Source organism: Bufo bufo, chromosome 2 (assembly GCF_905171765.1).
Source record: "Bufo bufo chromosome 2, aBufBuf1.1, whole genome shotgun sequence".
In the NCBI taxonomy this organism is placed as follows: domain Eukaryota; kingdom Metazoa; phylum Chordata; class Amphibia; order Anura; family Bufonidae; genus Bufo; species Bufo bufo.
Genome location: NC_053390.1, coordinates 465,164,686 through 465,189,340, shown reverse-complemented (window position 1 = coordinate 465,189,340; position 24,655 = coordinate 465,164,686). Strand labels below are relative to the sequence as shown.

The 24,655-nt window shown below is 42.5% G+C and overlaps 1 protein-coding gene across 1 annotated transcript in view; it reads left to right on the top strand.

Moving 5' to 3' along the window:
* Window positions 1-24,452, top strand: part of LOC120989514 (disintegrin and metalloproteinase domain-containing protein 10-like) — a 257,328-nt gene extending 232,876 nt beyond the window's left edge. The window contains exons 14-16 of the mRNA XM_040417664.1: window positions 11,303-11,520; window positions 18,720-18,816; window positions 24,142-24,452. Of these exons, the coding sequence (XP_040273598.1) occupies window positions 11,303-11,520; window positions 18,720-18,816; window positions 24,142-24,287 (461 nt within the window). The 3' untranslated portion in view covers window positions 24,288-24,452. The remainder of the gene's footprint in view (window positions 1-11,302; window positions 11,521-18,719; window positions 18,817-24,141) is intronic.
* Window positions 24,453-24,655: the final 203 nt, after the last annotated feature.

The following is a 24,655-nucleotide window of genomic DNA, read 5'->3' as shown; positions in this document are numbered from 1 at the left end:
TTTAAATGGGAAGGGGAATAGTCACTATGGGGACTGAGAAAGAGAGGGATCACATATGGTTAGGTGTGTGGACTGGGATGACTTGTGAACAGTACCACGGCTGTTTAATTAGTCCTAGACTGGGCTTGGTTATGTGTGATTTGCTGACATGATGCCAAGCATAAAATGTGTGATTTTGGGCTTTATCATTATTTGTGTCATTGTGTGCTGTTGTGAGCTGTACATGTATGTTGACTCTATTCAACATTCTGTATACTGTTTTCAATGAGATGACCACCCCCATAAAAGACAAATTTGGATGGTCAGCTCAATTGTTTCATTGTAGTATAAGTATTTTTAAGTGGACCCATATTTACAATTACTAGGAAAAAATTATAAACATTTTAGACCTTGTATTTCAGAATAGAAAACTGAATAATATATTGACATCTCAGACGTTTACGGCCACTTTCACACACTCAGTGTTTGATTAGTGTTTGGTCAGTGTTTTCCATCAGTGATTGTGAGCCAAAACCAGAAGTGCAACCTACAACGAAATTGTCTCAAATCAGTGAGTGTGGACCCACTGTGCCAACTAACTGGTTTGGCTTTAGGCTAAGCTCCAAGCTTATTTTTCTGGCGCTTCCCTGATATTCACCCTTTAACCCCTGTACATGGATCTGGTTTTTGCTGCAGGGGAGCAACCAAGCTTCTACCTCTTGGGATAGTCCCAGTATAGCTAGCAGCTGACTCACTGGGGTCAGAAATTCTGGTGCAAGCACCAGAAGCTCTAGGCATAGAACATGCACCGAAATTCACCAAAACCACAGGTACAGTCTGAACATTCACTTTTACTGATTATGTGTTTTTTGGCTGAACTGGTTTCCGTTATGCAGGACAGAAACAAAGTCCGGTCGACAGGACTTTTTTTTTCCGATTTGCAGATGCATGCACTGGCCCTTTAAGAGGCCACAAATGAGTGAGAGACTGGAACAATGGAGACAGCAGCTCACAGTGCATGCCGGGCATCATGGTAAGGAGCACGGACCACTGATTTAAGGTATAATAAAAGGTTTTGTCCCCATTACTTGGCCTACATCTGGTTTTGACTTAGATTAACCTATAGAAATCTCTGATCAACCACTGACTGTGTGAAAGCGGCCTTATGATTGGTGAAGATCTGGGTATTCAGACACTGTCTTAATGTTGAACTAAAAGATTAGAAGTACACAGCTGGTCACTTAGTTTCTTTGGCTCTGATTGGCTTTATTTTGGCTACTTCTAGACTGGAGAGACAAACATGTGTACAGGCTCATACAAAGTCTATAGCCAGTAGGAACCTCAACATGGCTCCTTTTGATGTTGTGACTCCAGTATATTACCTTTCATAGAGATGACAAAAAGTTATTCTATCAGTAGGGCTGGGCAATTTTGACAAAAATTAAAATTGTGATTAATTGAACATGTAACCTCATTTAGATTATTGAAGAATTATTTAGGTGTGTCTTTAGGAGTGGCTTACCACGGAGTGTTAGGCCTCTTTCAGACGGGCGTTGCGGGAAAATGTGCGGGTGCTTACGGGAACACCCGTGATTTTTCCGCGGGAGTGCAAAACATTGTAATGCGTTTTGCACTCGCGTGAGAAAAATCATGCATGTTTGGTACCTAAACCCGAACTTCTTCACAGAAGTTCGGGCTTGGGATCGGTGTTCTGTAGATTGTATTATTTTCCCTTATAACATGGTTATAAGGGAAAATAATAGCATTCTGAATACAGAATGCATAGTAAAATAGCGCTGGAGGGGTTAAAAAAAAAAAATAATAATTTAACTCACCATAATCCACTTGATCGCGGAGGCCGGCATCTCCTTCTGTCTCCTTTGCTGAACAGGACCTGTGGTGAGCATTCATTACAGGAAAATGACCTGTGGTGACGTCACTCCGGTCATCACATGATCCATCACATGATACATCACCATGGTAAAAGATCATGTGATGGATCATGTGATGACCGGAGTGACGTCACCACAGGTCATTTTCCTGTAATGAATGCTCACCACAGGTCCTGTTCAGCAAAGAAGACAGAAGGAGATGCCGGCCTCCGCGATCAAGTGGATTAAGGGGAGTTAAATAATTTTATTTATTTTTTTAACCCCTCCAGCGCTATTTTACTATGCATTCTGTATTCAGAATGCTATTATTTTCCCTTATAACCATGTTATAAGGGAAAATAATAATGATCGGGTCTCCATCCCGATCGTCTCCTAGCAACCGTGCGTGAAAATCGCACCACATCTGCACTTTGCTTGCGGATGGTTGCGATTTTCACGCAACCCCATTCACTTCTATGGGGCCTGCGTTACGTGAAAAACGCAGAATATAGAGCATGCTGCGATTTTCAGGCAACGCACAAGTGATGCGTGAAAATCACCGCTCATGTGAACAGCCCCATAGAAATGAATGGGTCGGTATTCAGTGCGGGTGCAATGCGTTCAACTCACGCATCACATCCGCGCGGAATACTCGCCCGTGTGAAAGGGGCCTTAAACAACACCAATGGTTTGATCATATTTTGAGTTCTTTGCTGATTAAAAAAATAAGATGAGTTTTTCCTCTATTTGGGATTTTTTTTTTCAGCACAATTTTCTGATAGCCATAACTTTTTTATTTTCATTCAACAGAGCTGTACAAGGGCTTGTTTTTTTCGGTACCATTTTTTGGGGTACATGACATTACTTTCTGATCACTATTGTTCAACTTTTTTGGGGGGACAAGGTGACTATGTTGAATTGCGTGCTTTCATTGTTTTTTCTGTTACGGCATTTAGTGCGCAGGTCCATTTGTTAAAATATATTAATAGTTCACACATTTGAGGACGCGGCAATACCTGATATGTTTTTTTTTTTTAACCCGTTCGCTAACAGCGCTGTACATGTACGGTGCTGGAGCGGTGTGCGAACATGGCGCTCGCTTGCACGTGCAACGGGCATCATGGCCGGCAGATCTCTGCTGTTTCACACAGCAGAGACCTGCGGCTAATTACCGTGACCGGTACAATGGCGATCACCATAAATAAATGCTTTAGATGCCGTGATCAAGTGAGATCACGCCACCTAAATTCACAAAAACCCGGAAGCGCTTCCTACCGATGCCCCGTGTGGCCAATTCGCGCATCAGTAGTTGGGCTGAACACTGTCAGCCGTGCTGATAAAGCTGAAAGTGTTCATGCTGCAATTCTTATTTTGGCCACCAGATGGCCAGGCCAGGATAAGAAATGAGCAAAGTTGACTGTAAATGGCAAATATAAAATCCCTGACAAAACAAAATAAAAAATTTAAAAATATAATAAATAAACTCATATATGAGGCACAAAATGATCACAAAAATAAATAAATAAATAAAAATATATAAAAGTTTAATTCATCCCCATAATTCATTCCGTTTAATAAAAAAATAAATACCTAAATAACAATATATATAAACATCATGGGTATCACCGCAACTGAAAACGCCATACTATTAAAATAGAAAAAAAAAATCCAATACAGCGAATGGCGTAACGGAAAAAAGGGTAAAAATGGCAATTTGCAATTTTTTCATTGCTTCTCTTACAGAAAAAAAGTTAATAAAATCTGATCAAAAAGTCATACACACTCCAAAATGGTATCAATTAAAAGTACAGATTGTCCCACAAAAAAATGAGCCCCTAAGCAGCTCAGTAGACGTAAGTATAAAAAAAGTTATGGGCGTCAGAATATGGTGATGTAACAAAAAAAATCTCAAAGTTTTCATTTATTTTTACACTATTTAGACATACAAAAACCTATACATATGGGGTATCGTTGTAATCGTACAGACCAAGAGAATGAAGAGCATGGGTCAGTTTTTCCGTAAACAAGACGCTGTGGAAACAAAACCCGTAAAACGGTGGAGGGATTGTGTTTTTTTTCCAATTCCACCCCATTTGGAATTTTTTTCCTGCTTCCCACTACATTTTATGCCATAATTAATGGTTGCATTAGAAAGTACAAGTTGTTCCACAAAAAATAAACCCTCATACAGCTATGTGAATGGAATTATAAAAAAGTTATGGCTCATGGAAAATAGGGAAGAAAAATGAAAACGAAAAAACCTCCGGTAGCCAAGGGGTTAAAATAGTTTTTATATGTAAAATTGGGAAAGGGCTGAGATTTACACTTTTGATAATTCATTGCCTGGCCGTGCCCGTATTGTGGCCCGCAAACAGCGGATACGCAATATACGGGCACTGGCCGTGTACACACTGCATCATAGATGTGGACCCATTCACTTGAATGTATCCGCAATCCGGAAATGCTTCCATGGGGTTTCTCTCTGTGCCTCTGCATTGCAAAAAAAAATATAAAAAAATTTGCAGTGCAGACGGATTACAGACCCATTCAAGTTAAATGGGTCTGGATCCATCTGCGGCAGCCACATGGATGTTGCTTGTGCATTGGGGACCGCAAATTGCAATGGCTGTGTGCATGAGGCCTAATAGAGATGTATTTGATTGAATGGGATTTTGACACATTCCCTGCCAAGCTGTACCTTGAGGTTACAAGATGCGTGATTGCTGTTGGATGTAGCATCTGAGGGGTTAAATGATGGGATTCTGTGTGATCGCCATTCCTCGTCATTGTGGCCGGGTGCCTGCTGTATTATGCAGCGAGCAACTGCCACATATGGAGCGGGCTCAGCGCAGCATATGTGGCCTCACATTAAGGCCGAATGCACACGGCCGAGAGCGGTCCGTGGTATGCCGGGCTGGATTCCTGTTCAGAACAGGAGCGCACGGCGTCATTTTTTTATTTTTTATTTAACATCTTTATTGGTATATAAAACAGATACACAAAAAACATTAGAGTACAACTCAATATAATTAGTACCATTTTTCCCCTAGCTCACACCCCATTTCCCCCCTCCCCCCACCCCAACCCCGCGATGTGTCCACCCCTTCCCCCCCCCCCCCCCCAACATCCCTCAGAAGGAGATAAGGAGAAGAGAAAAAAAAAAAAATCCAAATACAATCAGATCAGATCTTCCAACCATCCCAAATCTTAATCCATTTCTCTAATACCTCTCTCTGCCTATAAAGAATCCGTTCATAGTTTTTAACCTTATTAACCAGATTTATCCAATTATTTACCTCTGGAGTATGGCGCGCAAACCAGCTCCGGCTGATCAAGAGTCTGTCCAGCAATAGTATTCTACCCAATAAAATGTTTGGGTGTTTATAACTACTTATTGTGGAAAGATCATTCAGTAGAAACACTTGTGGATCAAGAGGAATCCCTAGTTTTAATTTATGAATAAGGAAATCATTAATACCCTTCCAATATTCTCTAAGTTCTGGACATACTCAGATCATGTGCAGATAATCCGCACCTACAGTATCACATCGAGGGCATTTGGAGGTGTCTCTAAATCCACACTTGTTTAACCAGATAGGGGTAACATATAGTCTATGATAAATATTAAACTGTATTAGAACATTATTAAAATTGTGAGATAGTACACCTAAATTAGTAAAAATACTCCCCCACCCTACCAATTGTATATTTGGACAATCCAAGCCCTTTGTCCGGGCGATTGTGTCTCAGAGAATCGTGACTTAAGTAATAATTTATATATATTTGAAATCTTCATTCTTAGTGATATCTTCCCTATCCACTCATTTAACAGAGAGAAATTATCTATTTCTAGCAGTGATTTATCATCCAAACTAGAAAGTGCCGACCGAAGCTGAAAGTATCTAAACCAAAAAAGGTTCTCTACGTTACGTGATAAGTCCAAAAACGACTTAATCTCTCTATTCTTAACAACCTGTGTAATATAAAGAATCACGCTCTTTTGCCAAAATTGATCCATTACTATACCATCTATGCTATGACGCCGTGCGCTTCATGTAGCCGCTGCACTACAGTAATACACTATGCGAGTGTATTACTGTAGTGCAGTGGCGGCATGAAGAACACGGCGTCATAGCAACCAATGACGCCGTGCGCTCCTGCTCTAAACAGGAATCCAGCCCGACATACCATGGACCGCTCTCGGCCGCGGAACACGGCCGTGTGCATTCGGTCCAATACAGGCACACAGCATAAGGCCTCTTGCACACAAACGTTTTTTTTTTTTCGTTCCATTTTTGCGGGTTCCGTTTGCGGTCCGTGTGTGGAACCATTCATTTCAATAGTTCCGCAAAAAAAAAAAAACGGAATGTGCTCCATATGCATTTGGTTTCCGTATTTCCATATATCCGTTCCGCAAAAAGATAGAACATGTCCTATTATTGTCCGCAAATAACGTTCCGTCACTCCATTCAAGTCATTGGGTCCACAAAAAATACGGAATGCATACGGAACTCATCCGTATGTCATCCGTATTTTGCGGATTCATGCCTGCTTTGCCCATGTGTTTACTGTTTACAAACATTACAGTACATGATTACAAATTTTATGTTTCCATTTGCAATCCACAAAAAACGGATCGCATACAGAAACCATACAGAGATGTTTTTGCAAAAATAAGGAACGGAAACACAACGGAAACAAATAAGGAACAATGGATCAGTGAAAAACGGACCGCAAAATACAGAAAGACATTTACGTTTGTGTGAAAGATGGCTTAGGCCTCTTGCACACGACCATGAGTGCCGCGGACCGCATACAGCAGTTCCACAATACACGGGTCACCAGCCATGTGCATTCCGCATCACGGATGCAGACCCATTCACTTAAAGAGATGCGGTACGGAATGTAAGCATGGAACGGAACCCCACGGAAGCACTACGGAGTGCTTCTGTGGTGTTCCGTTTCGTGCTTACGTTTCGCAAAAAGATAGAACTTGTTCTATCTTTTTGCGGAACGAATGGATCGCGGACCCCAATCAAGTGAAAATCGCAGCATGCTCTATATTGTGCGTTTTTCATGCAACGCAGGCCCCATAGAAGTGAATGGGTCTGCGTGAAAATCGCAAGCATCCGCAAGAAAGTGCAGATGCAATGCAATTTTCATGGATGGTTGCTAGGAGATGATAATAAATAGGGATGAGGTCCATTAACTTTATTATTTTCCATTATAACATGGTAATAATGGAAAATAGTAGCATTCTTTAATACAGAATGCTAAGTAAAATGTCCCTTGAGGGTTAAAAAATAATTTAAAAAATTACTTACCTCATCCACTTGATCGCGCAGCCGTTATCGATTTCTTTCTTCTTCTTGCAGAACCTGCAAAAGGACCTGTGCTGACGTCATCACGCTCACCAGCAAAGGTCTTTTTGCAGGTCCTTCAAGAAGAACAAAGAAGAGGATTCCGGCTGCACGATCAAGTCGATTAAGGTGAGTAATTTTTATTTATTTTTTTTTAACCCTCAAGGGACATTTTACTAAGCATTCTGTATTAAGAATGCTATTATTTTCCATTATAACTATGTTATAATGGAAAATAAAATCTACAGAACACCTAACCCAAACCCGAACTTCAGTGAAGAGGTCCAGGTTCGTGTCTGGGTACCACATTCAGATTTTTATCACGCGCGTGCAAAACGCATTAAAACGCTTTGCACTCGCATGGAAATAACTGACCAACACAATGCAATCGGAGACCAAACTGACTGAAATTGTGTGCGCACTCGCGCAGGTTTCCTGCAAGGCACCCGCAACGCATCCTGCACACGATCGTTTTTTTTTCCCCGTTTACTGGCCGTATTTTGCGTTCCGTATACGGAACCATTCATTTCAATGGTTCCGCTAAAAAAACGGAATGTATCCGTATGCATTCCGTTTCCGTATTTCAGTTTTTCCGTTCCATTCTAACATAGAACATGTCCTATTATTGCCCGCAAATCACGTTCCGTGGCTCCATTCAAGTCAATGGGTCCGCAAAAAAAACGGAACACATACGGAAATACATCCGTATGTCTTCCGTTTCCGTTCCGTTTTTTGCTTAACCATCTATTGAAAATGTTATGCCCAGCCCAATTTTATCTATGTAATTACTGTATACTGTATATGCCATACGGAAAAACAGAACGGAAAAACGGAACAGAAACACAACGGAAACAAAAAACGGAACAACGGATCCGTGAAAAACGGACCGCAAAACACTGAAAAAGCCATACGGTTGTGTGCAATAGGCCTTAGAAAGGTACAAGATGCAAACTGTAATCTTCTCATCAGTGACTGTATTTGTGAGTTATAACCTCCCTCCTTATCCTTACCTGCGTCATGTGACTCAATACTCTGATTTCCAACTTAAACAGGACGGGAAGTCAGTTAATTCTCTATACATGCCTATGAAACTGAGGTTCCTATGGAAATACATAGAGAAACTGACTTCCTGTCCACACTTGGGCCTCATGCACACGAACATATATTCTTTCCGTATCCGTTCCGTTTTTTTGGGGGGGATAGTATGCGGAACCATTCATTTTAATGCTTCTGCAAAAAAAAACGGAAGGTACTCCGTGTGCATTCCGTTTCCGTATGTCTGTATTTCCGTTCTGCAAAAAAATAGAACATGTCCTATTATTGTCCGCATTACGGACAAGGATAGTACTGTTCTATTAGGGTTAGTTGTTCCGTTCCCCAAAATACAGAATGCACTCGGATGTCATCCGTATTTTTAGCGGATCCGATTTTTGCGGACGCAAAATACATATGGTTGTGTGCATGAGGCCTTAGGATGTTGTGTTGTTTGGAAAGGCAAAGTGCTTGTTACAGCTGAGGATCAGCATTGAACTTGTAACTCAAATACAGTCACTGGTTAGAAAACTACCTTCACTACAGTTTACATCATGTACCTTTCTAAGGGCTCATGCACACAACCATATGGCTTTTTCAGTGTTTTGCAGTCCGTTTTTTACGGATCCGTTGTTCCATTTTTTGTTTCCGTTGTGTTTTCATTTCCTTTCCGTTTTTACGTATGCCATATACATTATACAGTAATTACATAGAAGAAATTGGGCTGGGCATAACATTTTCAATAGATGGTTCCGTAAAAACGGAACAGATACGGAAGACATACGGATGCATTTCCGTATGTGTTCTGTTTTTTTTTTGCGGACCCATTGACTTGAATGGAGCCAAGCACCGTGATTTGCGGACAAGAATAGGACATGTTCTATCTTTTCACGGTACTGAAATACGAAAAAATACTGAAATGGAATGCACACGGAGACACTTCAGTTTTTTTTGCTGAACCATTAAAATGAATGGTTCAGTACAGTATATGTACCGCATACTGAACTAAAAAAAGGCAAGTATACTGAACGCAAAATACTGTCGTGTGCATGAGCCCAAAGGCTGAGTTCACACTTCAGTTTGATCAGTTATTTCCATCAGTTATTGTGAGCCAAAACTAGATGCAGGTCAGAAACAGAACAGGTGAATATCTTTCCATGATACCTTATCTTTGACTAGGCTTCATTTCTGTTTTGGCTCACAATAACTGATGGAAATAACTGATCAAATAACTGAAGCCTAACAGTTCAGAGAATACATTTTTATACGGAAGTTCTTCTTTAAAGGGATGTTATTGGTCACATGGCAATGACATCATCAAAGGTAATTTCCCTTATCAGCATTAAACACTGCGAGGACGCAGTGAGTTTCCCCTCTACCCTGCCCTCCTAGTATCCCCCCCCCTCCTTGACTTCTCCATCGGGCCACTGAGTTTTTTAAGGGTGACAGTGGCCGACCTGCGTCACAGGGAGGACGGAGGGACGCTCTCCCTCCTTCTCCACTGTGCGACCGCGCTCCTTAGAGGTAACACTGCCGTCCGGCCCCCATATGACATCACAAAAAACGAACCTAAAAAAAAACGGCATAGGCAAAGTGCCGTCTGTTAATCAGGCTGATAGTTTTTTCGTTATCGGCCCAGCCCTAAATACATGGTGTCACGTACGGGAACCGCCCTGTCACGTGACCCAGGTGTAACTGCTAAGGGTTGATCTATATTACCATTTAATCTCTCACGCCCCTTCATACAGGCCTCAGATTGAACCTAGATCACACCCGTCCTGTCATACACCCCAACACGTTGCCACCATCTATGACATCTAAATGAATACACCAATTAATTAGGGGCTAATAGAAAACCCTACATCGCCCCACTTGCAAGCAGGATCACAGTAGCACAGACCACACTTATAGCAAATACACAGTAACGCAAACCGCACTCATACACTTGGAGGTTACTGGGCTCTTTCTGGCACAAGGCAAAACCATTAAAGATGTGCTTTAATGTACTAAAAAGGGTACAGTACCTAATAAGAAACATACATAAACCTGCACAAAACTGTTATAAAAATAACAGGATAAAACAGAAAGGTTCTTACGACATAACGAATTGTGTGATCAGAGTCCGTTCTGGTTCCGGGGACTGGAGCACATGGAACACAACCCAATGTTGATCGGATCCCCAAATTGTGTCAATGAAAGGTTCCTCACCATTCATTTTTATCCCCATTTTGTAAAGGGTGGAGCTGAGAGTGGTCTCCCTCACATTCTGGTCCCAGCCTTCTGGGGAGGCCCTCATTACCTGTGCAGTCTCCAACTCTCTTACTCAGCTGGCAAACATTAGATATTAATAAAACATGTCTTCCTGTCCACACTAATGGATACTCGGGCCCCGACATGTTTTAATAATGCCTTTCATCAGGCTGATCCTTCTGATACCGAATATGACTGGTGTAGGGGTCCTGGAATGAGAGATTCTGGTTAAGTGGGAATGCTGGTTGTTGGGGGGGGATGGTTAAACTCCCTATGTTATACCCACAGTACACAGAAAGCAATTATTACAATAATTATAGGTGAGTTGTACCAGAGATGAGTTATAGCTTATGATATATTTTCTTCATCTTCTGGTAGTCCACCTGAAAAGCTTCTGGACCCCTCTGCCATTCTGTCTGAGTGTATGCATTTCAAGGAAACATCTTCATTACCACTTGCAAAAGGCAGTTTTTTTAACATTCAAGTGATAAACTGATTACCTCCAAGGGGATTACGTATTCCAAATACGCCAAGACTGAATGGCATCATACAGACCATTACAGAGTGGCATGAAAATATATAGGATTACATGACATAGATATAAAAACATACACAGATAATAAAGGTTATGAGAAAGATTGTCCACTTCTCACACACGGTTATTATGTATTTTCAAAAAATGTTGTAACTGTTATAAAAGCTGAGGTTAAGCATTTTGTATAGCAATGTTACCCAGTAGATATACTGTTATTGCCATAAGGCTCAATATATGACAACATATTCTGGAGTAACATGTTCATTGATTGACAGGTGATGTGTATTCCTGTAGAAGTACAAAGTCTTCAGAACTGGGGCACCTCTTTAATATGACTGCAATATCTCTTCCTCCTGGTGCACCATGTGAGCAAAGGCAAGGTTATTGTGATAAATTTCATGTCTGCCGACTTGTTGATGCAGATGGGCCCATTGCCAGACTGAAAAATTCATTCTTGAATTTAATAGAATTTGACCCTGCAGCCTGGATGAAGGTAATTTCATAATTGGATGATAAATGATTATACAATGAGTGTATTATTATATTATTAATCAAATTTACTCTGTGAAGTAATTTGTTCAGTTGTTACAGATCAACCTTTAAGGGGATGTCTCACTTCAGCAAATGGCATTTATCATGTAGAGAAAGTTAATACAACGCACCTGATAATGTTTTGTAATTGTCCATATTGCCTCCTTTGCTGGCTTAAAGGGAATCTGTCACCAACCTATATTGACCTATATAAGTAAAGCTACTATGATGTTGTGCAGTCAGACTTGGTTTAAAACATACCTTTGGTAGTCCTTTGTCAATTTTCTATGTCCAGAAAACAATGTTTATTTTATATGCAAATTAGGATGCAAAGTGCCCAGCAGGGTTTTTCCAAGAGCCCAACTCTGCCTATACAGTGAGACCAAGCCTGCCCATTCACAAAGCCCAGTACCTGACTTCTCCTTCCCACTCTCTGCCTTGGCCTGCCCATCACAATGTATAGTATTATGGGCTTTGGCCTCACTATACTTGCTGCGCATGCGCTACACAGTGGTCTCGCAGTGAAGATACCAGCCACACTGTGCATGCACAGAATGATGGGTAAAAACTTGAATTTTGTATTTTTTTTATTTTAGCATGTGGCCACAACATAATAAAATGTTAAAATGCATTGTATATGCATTATTGCATAACAGGGATATCTGAATGTTTTTTTATTTTGGAACAGAAAAAGAGGATTTGTGTAATTTATTGTTGTAAGATCTTGACATAATTAAAGCTCTTATTTAGGTTACTGCCTATGGTATATCAGAACATTTAATTCTTCTTTCTTCTGCATCAGAATTATGGTAGAAAAAAGTTAGAAATCTTAGTGCGTGCCATTTTTATGGAAACATTTCTAACTTTCTTTTTCAACACTTTTTTATGTTCGGTTACTTTCACACTGGCGTTTTGGTTTCCGTTTGTGAGATCCGTTTCAGGGCTCTCACAAGCGGTCCAAAACGGATCAGTTTTGCCCTAATGCATTCTGAATGGATAAGGATCCGTTCAGAATGCATCAGTTTGCCTCCGTTCCGCCTCCATTCCGCTCTGGAGGCGGACACCAAAACGCTGCTTGAGAGGGTCACTTTGAGAGCCTGGTCATGCATTTTGGGTTGACCAATGCTCCTGCGGTTTTCCAGCATTTTGTGAATAACATTTTTCATCACCTGGTGGGGAGGTTTGTAGTCGTATATTTAGATGATACACTAATTTATTCTCCAGACATGTAGACACATCAGGATCATGTTAGACAGGTGTTGCAGATCCTTAGGGATAATAAGTTGTACGCAAAATTAGAGAAGTGTATTTTTGCTGTAAACGAGGTGCAATCTCCGGGTTTTCGAATGGATCCAGAGAAAGTCTGTGCGGCATTGGACTGGGATCGTCCGGAAAATCTTAAGGCTCTTATGCGGTTTTTGGGGTTCACCAACTATTTATTTTCAGAACTATTTGACAGTGGTATAACCCTTAAAGGGGTTATCCGAGTTATTTTTTTTTTCTTTCTATGTTCCTAACTGGGCAAATGTAACAGCTTTCCAATTAACTCACTTTATCTCCAGTGGCTGGTTTCTCAGATTTCACTGAGGGTCACATGACCTGTGATGTCAGCTTCTCTCCCTGCTCTGATAAAGGTCGTTTACAAGCCTGTAAACGAGACGTCACTGTCCTGGCCACGCCCCCCTTCACTGCCGTCTGTTCTCTCTCTCCTAAGATTCTTAACCCCTTCAGCTGCACAGACTGGGTAGCTCTGCAGGCAGTGAGGAGACAATGCTGGGCACTGGAGCTGACATACTAGAGAGAGCATTGCACAAGAAGGTAGGGGGAAGATCCTGTGTGTATTAGCAGTGTCATTATACAGGTGGGACTTGTAGTTCTACACTTACAACATGCTGCAGAGTCTCCCAGCAGGCAGACATGTCACTCAGGGCAGCTCTTGTATCAACTCCCTTAGCAGTGCAGGGGGAGGGGCAGAGTGTTTTTATTGCATGTAAACAAAGGGCTAGGAAAGAACCAGGGTTGCGTAAGTGTGTTGAGGACTATGTATCGGCCTGTGGTACCTGTGCACGCGGTAGGATGACACATACTCGGCATTCCAGATCTCTACTTCCGTTACCCATCCCGCCCAGACCATGGACCCACTTATCTATGGATTTTATCACAGATCTGCCTAATTCGTCAGGAAAGACAGTTATTCAGGTGGTAGTTGATAATTTTATTGCATTACCTGGCCTACCTAATGCTAAAACACTTGCACAAGTGTTTGTTGACAACATTGTGAAACTTCATGGCATTCCCTCTGACTTGGTCTTGGATCAGGGGACTCAGTTTGTGTCCAGATTCTGGAAGGCATTCGGTACTCGGCTTGGGGTATGTAACAGCATCTACTGTACGCTGCTGTTCTCCCACTTATCACTGCGGTCCCGAGTGATCTGTGGTCGGTGCTTCCCATTTCACCGCTGCGGTCCTGGGCTCTGTTTCTGTAGCTGGTATTGCTTTTGAGGATTCTGCTCCACAGCTTCGACTCAGTCCTGGACACAGCATAAGTTTCGGCTGGTTCATGTTACACTGCTCTAAGGGCGGAGCGCATCATTCCCTGGGATAGGTGGGTTAGGTCAGATGACCTCGCTGAACAACCCTGGCTCTCCTGCAGGTATTTAATTGGCTCAGCCCTCTTCCCAGATGCCTCAGTGTCAAGGTTCTTGAGTTTGCTGGTTCCTGATACTCTTGTGTGCTCCTGATTTATACTTCGTTCTTGGCTTATCGTCTGATCCCTGCCTGCTTGCCTGGTCTCAACTGTTGCCGACCCGGATTGCCTGACCTGTGCCGCCTGCCCTGACCTTTTGCCTGTCTGACTACGCCTCTGCCTCATCCTTCGGTACTGCACTGTTGCTCCTGGTAACGACCCTGCCTGCCTGACTACGCGTGTACTTCTGGTACATACCCAGGTATCTCCTGGTCCACCTGGACCAGCTGCCACTGACTCAGGGATTGCTCTGGAGTAGCCCCTGACAGCTACCCTAATGGCTCAAGTCTATCCTCACCATCTGAGGCTCTACTGAAAACCAGGTAGTTGCTTAGACATGCCCCTCCAGAGTATAGCCAGTCAGTGGCACAGTGGGTTCACACCTGCTGATCCGTGACAGGGTACAACTGTCTTTTTCATCGGCTTTTCATCCTCAGTCGAACGGACAGATGGAGCGCACTAATCAAAGTCTGAAGAACCAGGAGGAGTGGTCCTTGTTTTTGTCTCTGGCAGAGTTTGCCATAAATAATTGTAGACAGAAGTCCACTGGAAAGCTTCTGTTTTTTGGGGCATATGGGTTTCACCCGCAGTTTGGCACATTTTCTGGTTCAGATACTTCTGGTATCCCTGAGGAAGAACGTTTTTCATCATCATTAGCGTCCATATCAAAATAGCTTGATGAATATGGTCAACAAGTATAAACGTGTGGCTGACAGGAAACTTATGAATGGTCCGGACCTAAGAGTGGGTGATTCTGTGTGGCTGTCCACAAAAAATATGAAGTTGAAGGTACCTTCTTAGAAGTTGGGTCCCAGATTTATTGGTCCATATAAGATCAGTGCCATTGTTAATCCTGTAGCATTTAGTTTAGAATTTCCTCAGGCTCTGAAAATACATAATACATAATAAATCTTTGTTGAAGAGATATGTGGAACTCTTGGAGCCTTCTTCCTTGCCACCCGCCCCTGTCATGGTGGACGGAAGTTTGGAATTCCAGATTGCCAAGATTATTGATTCTCGAGTCCTTCGTAGATTTCTTTAGTATCTTGTTCACTGGAAGGGTTATTGACCAGAGGAAAGGATGTAGGTACTGGCATCTGACGTGAATGCCAGTCGTTTGGTGAAAGCTTTTCACAGGTCTCACCCAGATAAAGTCGGTCCTGGGTGCCCGGAGGTCACCCGTAAAAGGGGGGGTACTGTCACGGACGTACCAAGACATACGGACGTCTTCGGGACAGTGGGTGACAGAAGATCTATGAGACTGACAACACGTGCTTTGATCTGGTTTACTTGTGGATCAACAGGTGTCAGTTTTTTTCTGATACTGGCTACACCTCTAACCTCCAGGTTTTGCTATTGTGGTCATTTAACTTTCCTTATTTATAGTTGCTTCTCCCACAATGCTGTGCGGTTTATAGCTTCAGTGGTATCCTTGGTCTGCTGGTGTTTGGTACTCGGCTGAGTTCCTGTTGCTGCCATAGCTACTGGAAAGTTAAGTGTTTCCTTTCCCTTTTGCATTTTGTTTTGGTTTATCTGTGTGTTGTGTTTCCCCTGCCTTTTGTTGTAGGCCTGTGGGGGAGACTCCTTGTCGTGCTTCTTTTCTGGAGGAACAGGTAGTCTGAGTCCTGTCACTATCTCCAGGGTATTATAGGGTGAGTTAGGACTCTAGGTACTCCTGCGTATGAACTCACCTACCTTTGCGGTCTGTTCATACTGACAGCCAGTAAGGACTGTGACTATGGATTTGATTAGGAGGTGTCCTTCTTTCTTCCCTAGCTTTCAGGCCTTGTTCCTTGTTTCCTCTCCTTCTTCGTCTGGTGTGGTGTCTCCCTCCCAAACACGGGCGTGACATTATAAACCGCCAAACCATGGACCCGATTGCTGCACTGGCAGAACAGCTACAGGGTCTATCTTTGGAAGTATCTCATCTCAAAACGACCATCTCTGAGATCCAGTGACCACAGGTTGTTGGTCCAGGTGGTGGTGGTTACCAGACCTGTCTTGAGCCTAAAGTTGCTCTCCCGGACAGATTTTCTAGCTTTCAGGCCTTGTTCCTTATTCCCTCTCCTTCTTCGTCCGGTGTGGTGTCTCCCTCCCACACACGGGCGTGACATATATTTTCAAGCTTGTGCTTTCCTCAGACCCTGCAATCTTGCACTCAGCGTTGGACTGTCCCTCCTCTGTCAGTAATGCCCACCTGTTGTCTATTTACAGCACTGTGAAGGAAGCGCTGCTTACTTATAATGCCCCCATACAGAGTTGTAACCTTACTGCCAAGCCTGCTGGCAGGCAGTGCTACCCGCTCAGCAAGTAGAGCAGTAAGGTGACAGCACAATATTGGGGCATTATAAGTAAGCAGTGCTTCACTTGCAGCACTAGTAACAGACTAGTGCTGCAAGTGAAGCACTGCTTACTTATAATGCCCCAATATTGTGCTGTCACCTTACTGCTCTACTTGCTGAGCGGGTAGCACTGCTTACTTGCCGGGGCTGGAGCTTCCCTGCTTGTCACTGAGATGGTAAGTCGATCTGTGCTTTATGATGAAATGCTGTGCTATCCTAGTTGACTACTATACATTCAAAGAACACAGCGAGGGTAGTGATGCTCACTTGCTGGGGCCGGAGCTGCTCTGCCTGTCATGGAGATGCAAAGCCGATCTGTGCTTCATGATGAAATGCTGTGCTATCCTAGTTGACTACTAGGCATTCAAAGAACACAGCGAGGGTAGCGCTGCTTACTTGCCAAGGCCGGAGCTGCGCTGCCTGTCACTGTGATGCGAAGTCAATCTGTGCTCCATGATGAAATGCTGTGCTATCCTAGTTGACTGCTTTGCATTCAAACAACACAGTTCTTCAGTGTTCTTTAAATGCACTGTAGTCACTAAGCCTTTAAACATGTGCCAAATGTATCAAACAACTTGCAACATTTCATAAATCTGATGCAAGTTACAGCAACACAGATTAAAAAAATTCCTGTCTTGATAGTGTACAAAGTTTGTATAGTACGTATAGAGTTTGAAAACAATGGCCTTGATTTACTAAAGTGTCTGCGCCATTAATCTATCTTAAAGGTGGGGCCAATTGGCACAAGTTTGGTACTACTAGGATTTCTATACCTTTTATCCAACTTGCTGGATGGCAAGGTGGAAGAGATTAGCCTTAGGCCTCGGGTGTTACATTTTGTGCTAAAAATGTTCACAATTCTGGTGTATAATTATGTCTCAAAGTAAAGCCTTATTCACACGTCATTGATTTCCATCACTGATTATGAGCCAAATCCAGAATTGTATCCTCAACAGACATAAGGTATAAGGGAAAGATCTGCTCCTGTTCTGTGTTTAGAGCTGCACCTGGTTTTGGCTCAAAATCACTGATGGAAATGACTGACCAAACACTGACGGTGTGAATAAGGGCTCATGCACACATACATATTTTTTCCCTGCATCTGATCTGCATTTTTTGCGGGTCACATACGAACCCATTAACTTCACATTCGCAATTTATTTTGTCTTTAGGATTAGTAAATCTTGCCTACCTCACCTTCAGTGACTGTATGTATTCAGTCCTTATTTGATTTTCATTTACACTGCGTTTGGGTCTGGTGTATTTTATTGAATCTCCCTAACGTATTTATTAATTACGCCTCTCCACGGGGCCTACTTTATATCCAGTGGGCTTCCTATATGCAGTACGAGACCCACGTATCTAATTGATGGGCTCCTCATATCTAATTTGCGTCTATGTATTTCGCTATCTCTATATATTCACCTCGTATTACCCCCTGATGATCCCACTTTGTGGGTGAAACGCGTCGGGGTCGTTTCTGTATCTATAACATATTATTACAGTATCCTATTGGTTCGTTGTTTGTGCGTATGTTCTGTTTGCGTATTTTTAACTCCTAGGTGGACCCTATACCTCCTGGCATTCGGTCACGAGGGATGTATATAGTGGACACCATTTTGTCTCCTATTTTGTTTTTGTTTTTGTGCTAGTCACTCTTCGGGTGGCCACTTTAGGTGCCAGCGTCACTCTACCTGTCACCTTTAACAGGGCTAGACAGGAGTCTGAGGCTAGGTACGAGGACAGGGAGTCCCCACCATTAGGGGACGTCCCTGGGCATAGGACCATTTTAGGGCATTAGTGGCAGGGTCATCGTCCCTACCATTTACCCATTAAGCTGGACCCGTTTGTGGCCCACCCGATTTTGACTATTTAGGTATAGTTTTCTCATTAAATGTAGACATTGCATCATGTACTAGGGTATTGCTGCTGGACGTGTTCAATTCCTACCTTTTACCCGTATTCTATGTTACATCAATATTGTTTCTTGCTGGACTTTAGTAAATCTGGGCCACTGAATATGCATAAAATTGATTTATACTGTAATGTATTTTCCTATACTTTATTATATAGACACGATGGTGGGCTGTTCTTCTGATTATATTGACGATGGGAGCAGTGATGGCTGGAACAATATTGATATTTGGTCGGACTCTGGACTCTAATAAAGGTAAAATATAAACCAGAAAAGCACGGTGAAAGCAAAAGAGCATATTTGATATGCACAGTGTAAACTTAATTAAGTATGTATATTTTGACATATATATTACCTTAGATATGTGTGTGGGCTTTCCCATATATTTTGATAGTGCTTAGTGCAGTGTTTCTGTGGGAATCCCCTTTGTTATACAGTTATCAGGCCCCTCTGTTTTTTGTCTCTTTCAATCTAACCTTCTAATATACAAAAATCATAAATTATGCCACAAACCTCATAGCATAGCTCGTAGAATAGTTTAAAGAAATTCCACGGCACTCCCAGGATTGTGAATCAAATGTATGGGTCCGGATTCCGTGCGGGTGCAATGTGTTTGCATCACGCTTTGCCCCCGCGCGGAATTCTCGCTCGCCAGCAAGGAGCCTAAGAGTTTTGCACCTTTCCAATAAATATGGCACTTACTCCAGCACAATTCAGATTAAGATCGGTTTATGATACCCTGATCTTAATAAATTTCTACCTTGTGTTTTCATTTTTCACCATTTTCAATATCTCTGTTTGCTGTCAGCGAATAATAATATTTTTGTTTACATCCTGATCGTGCCTTAGTGACACCACTACGTGGATCATCACACGTAAGCTAAACTCTTAATAATATTTTATGATAGAAAAGACTGAAAGAAATAAAAAAAGAAAGAGACAGAAGGCCGCGCCTCATGTGTGTGTTGCTGTATCACAAGAATTACGCAATGTAAAATAAGTTGCGCTTACCCTTTAGTGTTGTGATGAGCCACAACAACTGCCGTTCGCCTTGCTGGTCTTTTCACGTCCAGCGTGCAGGATGCCTATACTGCTGCCAAGGTTCTTGCCCGTGCCACAGGCGTGGTTATCGGGATAAGAAGATCCGTAAAGTAAGAAGATAGTTGGAACCTTTGTATCGGCGCTGTAGGCAGGAAACTTTGTACCAGGTGAATATTGGTAAAAAGCAGTAGTTTTTATTCTTTTGTCGAAGCGTTTCAAGGGCGTACAGCCCTCTTCATCAGGACAATAATACAATAGAGTGGCTACAAATGCGGTCATTTAAAGAGTGTTTTGGCGCGCAAAAACAGGTAATTGCTGGCGGGGTAATGTGTGAGTGACAGTGACGGTGCCGCTAGGATACCCGCCCCCCTGTATGCGGATGACAGCGGAGTGAGAACAAATAAATGCTGTAGTACCGCCCACCTGTCATGGAGTGGCAGCCAGAGCGGGGATGACTGCTTGGTAATAAATGCTGCTGCGGTCCAGTCCCCCCCCAGTCATGCAGTGGTGGCGAAGGTGGGAATGGCAAAAAGGTAAGGAGCGCTGCTGTGGCCCGGCCCCCCTCCGGTACGGAGTAGTAGTGAAATTGGGGATAGCAGCAGGGTGAGGATCGCTATTGCAGTAGGGCCATCTGTCACAGAGTGTCAGTGGGAGCCAGGCTGACAGCCAGGTGAGACGTACTGCAGTAGTTGGATCCCCTCTGTCACAGAGTGGCAGCAGGATAGAAATTGGAGGAGATCCTCAGTAGCAGAGCCCTGTGTAAATCGCAGGATGCACTGAGGTCTTAAATAATCTGTCGCAGTGTCTGTGTTTAGGAGCACGTCTCTTCTATCTGTGCTCCCATTGTGACTTACCGGCATGATTTGTATGGTCGATGGGGCGTAACAGACCCTGGTCTCATGGGTATATTGCGTATGCCTATGTTAGGTCGACTGGTGGTATAGTATAGAGGGGGACAGGTTCCCTCATAGAAATCACATAGGGATATTAATGAAGCAGTCGCTCTGAATAGGAACTGTGGTTTTAGAGAGTGGTAGATTGGATAGTTGGCAGAACAGTTTTTCATAACCCTGTCCATTCATATGTATAAATAAATTTAAAAAATATATACAAATATGTGATAAATACATAATAAAAGCAAAAATTAAACACTGATAACCCACCAGGGAGACCTATTGTATCAAACACAAAATCCGCAACAAGTAATCTGTCCCATTACCTAGACCTTTTCTTTTACAACCATATGTCCGTGAACTACCCAGTTACCTTCATGACTCAAGCCAATTAATTTGTGAAATTAAGGACATTACATGGAAGGAGACATATGCCCTACACACCATGGACATAACAGCATTATACTCCAATATACAACACGATCCAGGGATACAATGTATAGGTACCACGCTGAACAATGATGCTAGTTTAAAACCACCACAGGTAGAATTTCTCCTAGAAAGCCTACGTTTTATCCTCGAAAATAATTTCTTCATATATAACAACACCACATATCACCAATGCAGGGGGACTGCGATGGGGACGAAAGTGGCATCCGCTTTCCCAAATCTCTTTATGGGGGAATTCGAAAAGAAATACATCATCAATACATTAACCCCAAACAAGCAGATTATTTACTATAAAAGATATATAGATGATATCTTCATTATTTGGGATGGTGATGAGGGTCAAGCTCTAGATTTTTGAAATAAGCTAAATAACACTGACTGGGGAATCTACTTTATCCCAAACTTCAATAAAATCGAGAGAGAATTCCTGGATATCTCCGTCACCAACAAAGACTGTCACCTTACAACAAAAACATACTTCAAATCAGTTGACACCAACAGCTATATACATTACTCAAGCTTTAACCATAAAAAATGGCTGCAGAATATCCCCTACAGCCAGTACAAGCATATTAGGCGAAACTGTACATATAATGAGGACTTTCGCCAACAAGCCAAAATCATACAAAAGAGATTCATAGATAAGGGATATCCTAAGAGACTAATAAAAAAACGCTTATGACAGAAGTATTTCGAGCACACAGGAAAACTGCTTGGAAAGTGCAAATAATAAAGAGACACAAGCAGAAATGTGCTTGAACCTCATTATTCAATATAACACATCCAACACAACCATTCGCTCAATATTAGCTAAACATTGGCACATTTTGCAACAAGATCCTTACCTGGAAGAATTTCTACCATCACAACCCAGGATCATCTACAGAAGGGCCCCCACCATAAAGAATATTCTAGCTCCCAGCAAGCCGAAGCAACATACTAAGACCCAGAAGGAAAAGACACATGAACTAAGGCAGTTTTAAATGTGGAACCAAACGTTGTTTGTACTGTAAAGTCATAACGCAACACCAAACACACTTCACGTCAAAGAAAAATGGTCCACTTTTTTAATTAAATATCACATGACATGCCAAACCTGCTACGTAATATACCTTATTGAGTGCAAGTGTGGCCTCCAATATGTTGGTCGCATGACCCAGGCTCTGCACTGTCGTGTGAACCATCATAGATACAATATTCAAAGGCAATAGTTGAAACACAGTGTTTCTAGACACTGTGCATCCACAACCGAGAAGGAAAAACATCCACTCACAATAAACCCAATTGTCTTTATACCAGAAAACATTTTTAACAGATTAAGGGCTCTTTCACACTTGCGTTCTTGTCTTCCGGCATAGAGTTCCGTCGTCGGGATGCATCAGGATGTCTTCAGTTCCGGTACGGAACGTTTGTTGGCCGGAGAAAATACCGCAGCATGCTGCGCTTTTTGCTCCGGCCAAAAATCCGGAACACTTGCCGCAAGGCCGGATCCGGAATTAATGCCCATTGGAAGGCATTAATCCGGATCCGGCCTTAAGCTAAACGTCGTTTCGGCGCATTGCCGGAGCCGACATTTAGCTTTTTCAGAGTGGTTACCATGGCTGCCGGGACGCTAAAGTCCTGACAGCCATGGTAAAGTGTAGCGGGGAGCGGGGGAGCAGCATACTTACCGTCCGTGCGGCTCCCCGGGCGCTCCAGAGTGACGTCAGGGCGCCCCAAGCGCATGGATCACGTGATTGCATGGATCACGTCATCCATGCGCATGGGGCGCTCTGACGTCATTCTGGAGCGCCCCGGGAGCCGCACGGACTGTAAGTATACCGCTCCCCCGCTCCCCGCTCCTACTATGGCAACCAGGACTTTAATAGCGTCCTGGGTGCCATAGTAACACTGAAAGCATTTGGAAGACGGTTCCGTCTTCAAATGCTTTCAGTACACTTGCGTTTTTCCGGATCCGGAGTGTAATTCCGGCAAGTGGAGTACATGCCGGATCCGGACAACGCAAGTGTGAAAGAGCCCTTAGCAGTCTGCAGAAAAGAAAGGTATATTGGATATATCAACTAGACACTCTCACACTGCATGGGCTCAATGGGATTAGTGAAACTATACTCTAATATGTTCAGTCTTGCCCCCAAACCCAAATAAACCAGACATGGGTTTCATGACCTAGTGACGCCGTAGTACCTTATAAACTAACTATTTACAGAAATATATATATGTGAATTTTAATCCAAATGTGACTATTTATTCATCACTTTTTATTCCCTACTATTACTGTTTAATTGTTGCTTTTATTATGTATTTATCCCATATTTGTATATATATTTTTTATTTATTTATACATTTGAATGGACAGGCCTATGAAAAACTGTTCTGCCAACTATCCAATCTACCACTCTCTAAAACCACAGTTCCTATTCAGAGCGACTGCTTCATTAATATCCTTATGTGATATCTATGAGGGAACCTCATGGATATCCCCTCACTAGTACATGTCCCCCTCTATACTATACCACCGGTTGACCTAGCACAGGCATATACAATATACCCATGAGACCAGGGTCTGTTATGCCCCATCGACCATACAAATCATGGCGGTAAGTCACATTGGGAGCGCAGAGAGACGTGCTCCTAAACACAGACACCGCAAACGATTATTTAAGACCTCAGTGCATCCTGCGATTTACACAGGGCTCTGACTGCCACCCGATGACAGGTTGGCGGTACTACAGCATCTCTTCTTTTTCACTCCGCTGTCATTCACATACGGGGGGGGGGGGGGTATCCTAGCGGTACCGTCACTGTCACTCACACATTACCCCACCCGCAATTACCTGTTTTTGCGCGCCAAAACACTCTTTGAATGACCGCATTTGTAACCACTCTATTGTATTGTATTATTGTCCTGATGAAGAGGGCTGTACACCATTGAAATGTGTCGACAAAAGAATAAAAACTACTGCTTTTTACCAATATTCATCTGGTACAAAGTTCCAACTATCTTCTTACTTCATGAAAGACTGAAACAAAATATATTTGGAATTTACATAACATATAGTTATAGAATGCATAAACCTTATTTAAATAGAATCGGGAACAATTTTATATTCTTGACATGTGTGTTATAATATTTTATATTTTTCATTGATATTTATTTTTGTCTATTTGAAACACTATAATTGGTCTTATTTTTTAGCAAAAAATACAACGAAGGAAAGTAAGAAAACTGACAGAACTAATCTTAGAAGATCCAATACTGATTATCATAGAAGACCTATATGTAACCAAAGAGAAGAAGTGTATATGGCGTCCATTTATGTACAGTCTGAGACAAGAATCTAGAATGTACACGTCTGAATCTAAATTGTGGCTATGTGGCTACCGGGGAAGGTAGTAATAGCAATACAGCTGGATCTCAATGGGTTATGAACAAGATGAAAGATGGCCAGATGTCTAGAATTTCACACCACTGATGCGATGAATTCACTTACAGGGCTTTTCCAAGATTATCATATTTTTTAGGCTCGTGTCCCATGTCCATTGCTGTCCTGCTGTCTCGAGCAGGCAAAAGTGTCGCTCCACTCTCTGTGTGTAGATTGGGACTTGTACTCAGTGAACCTTCTGCTGGAGTTAATCCTTCCCTTTTGTTCCAGCTGATGACTACATGCTGTTCAGCCTCCCTTTTTAGCTGGACTATGGATCCACCCCCT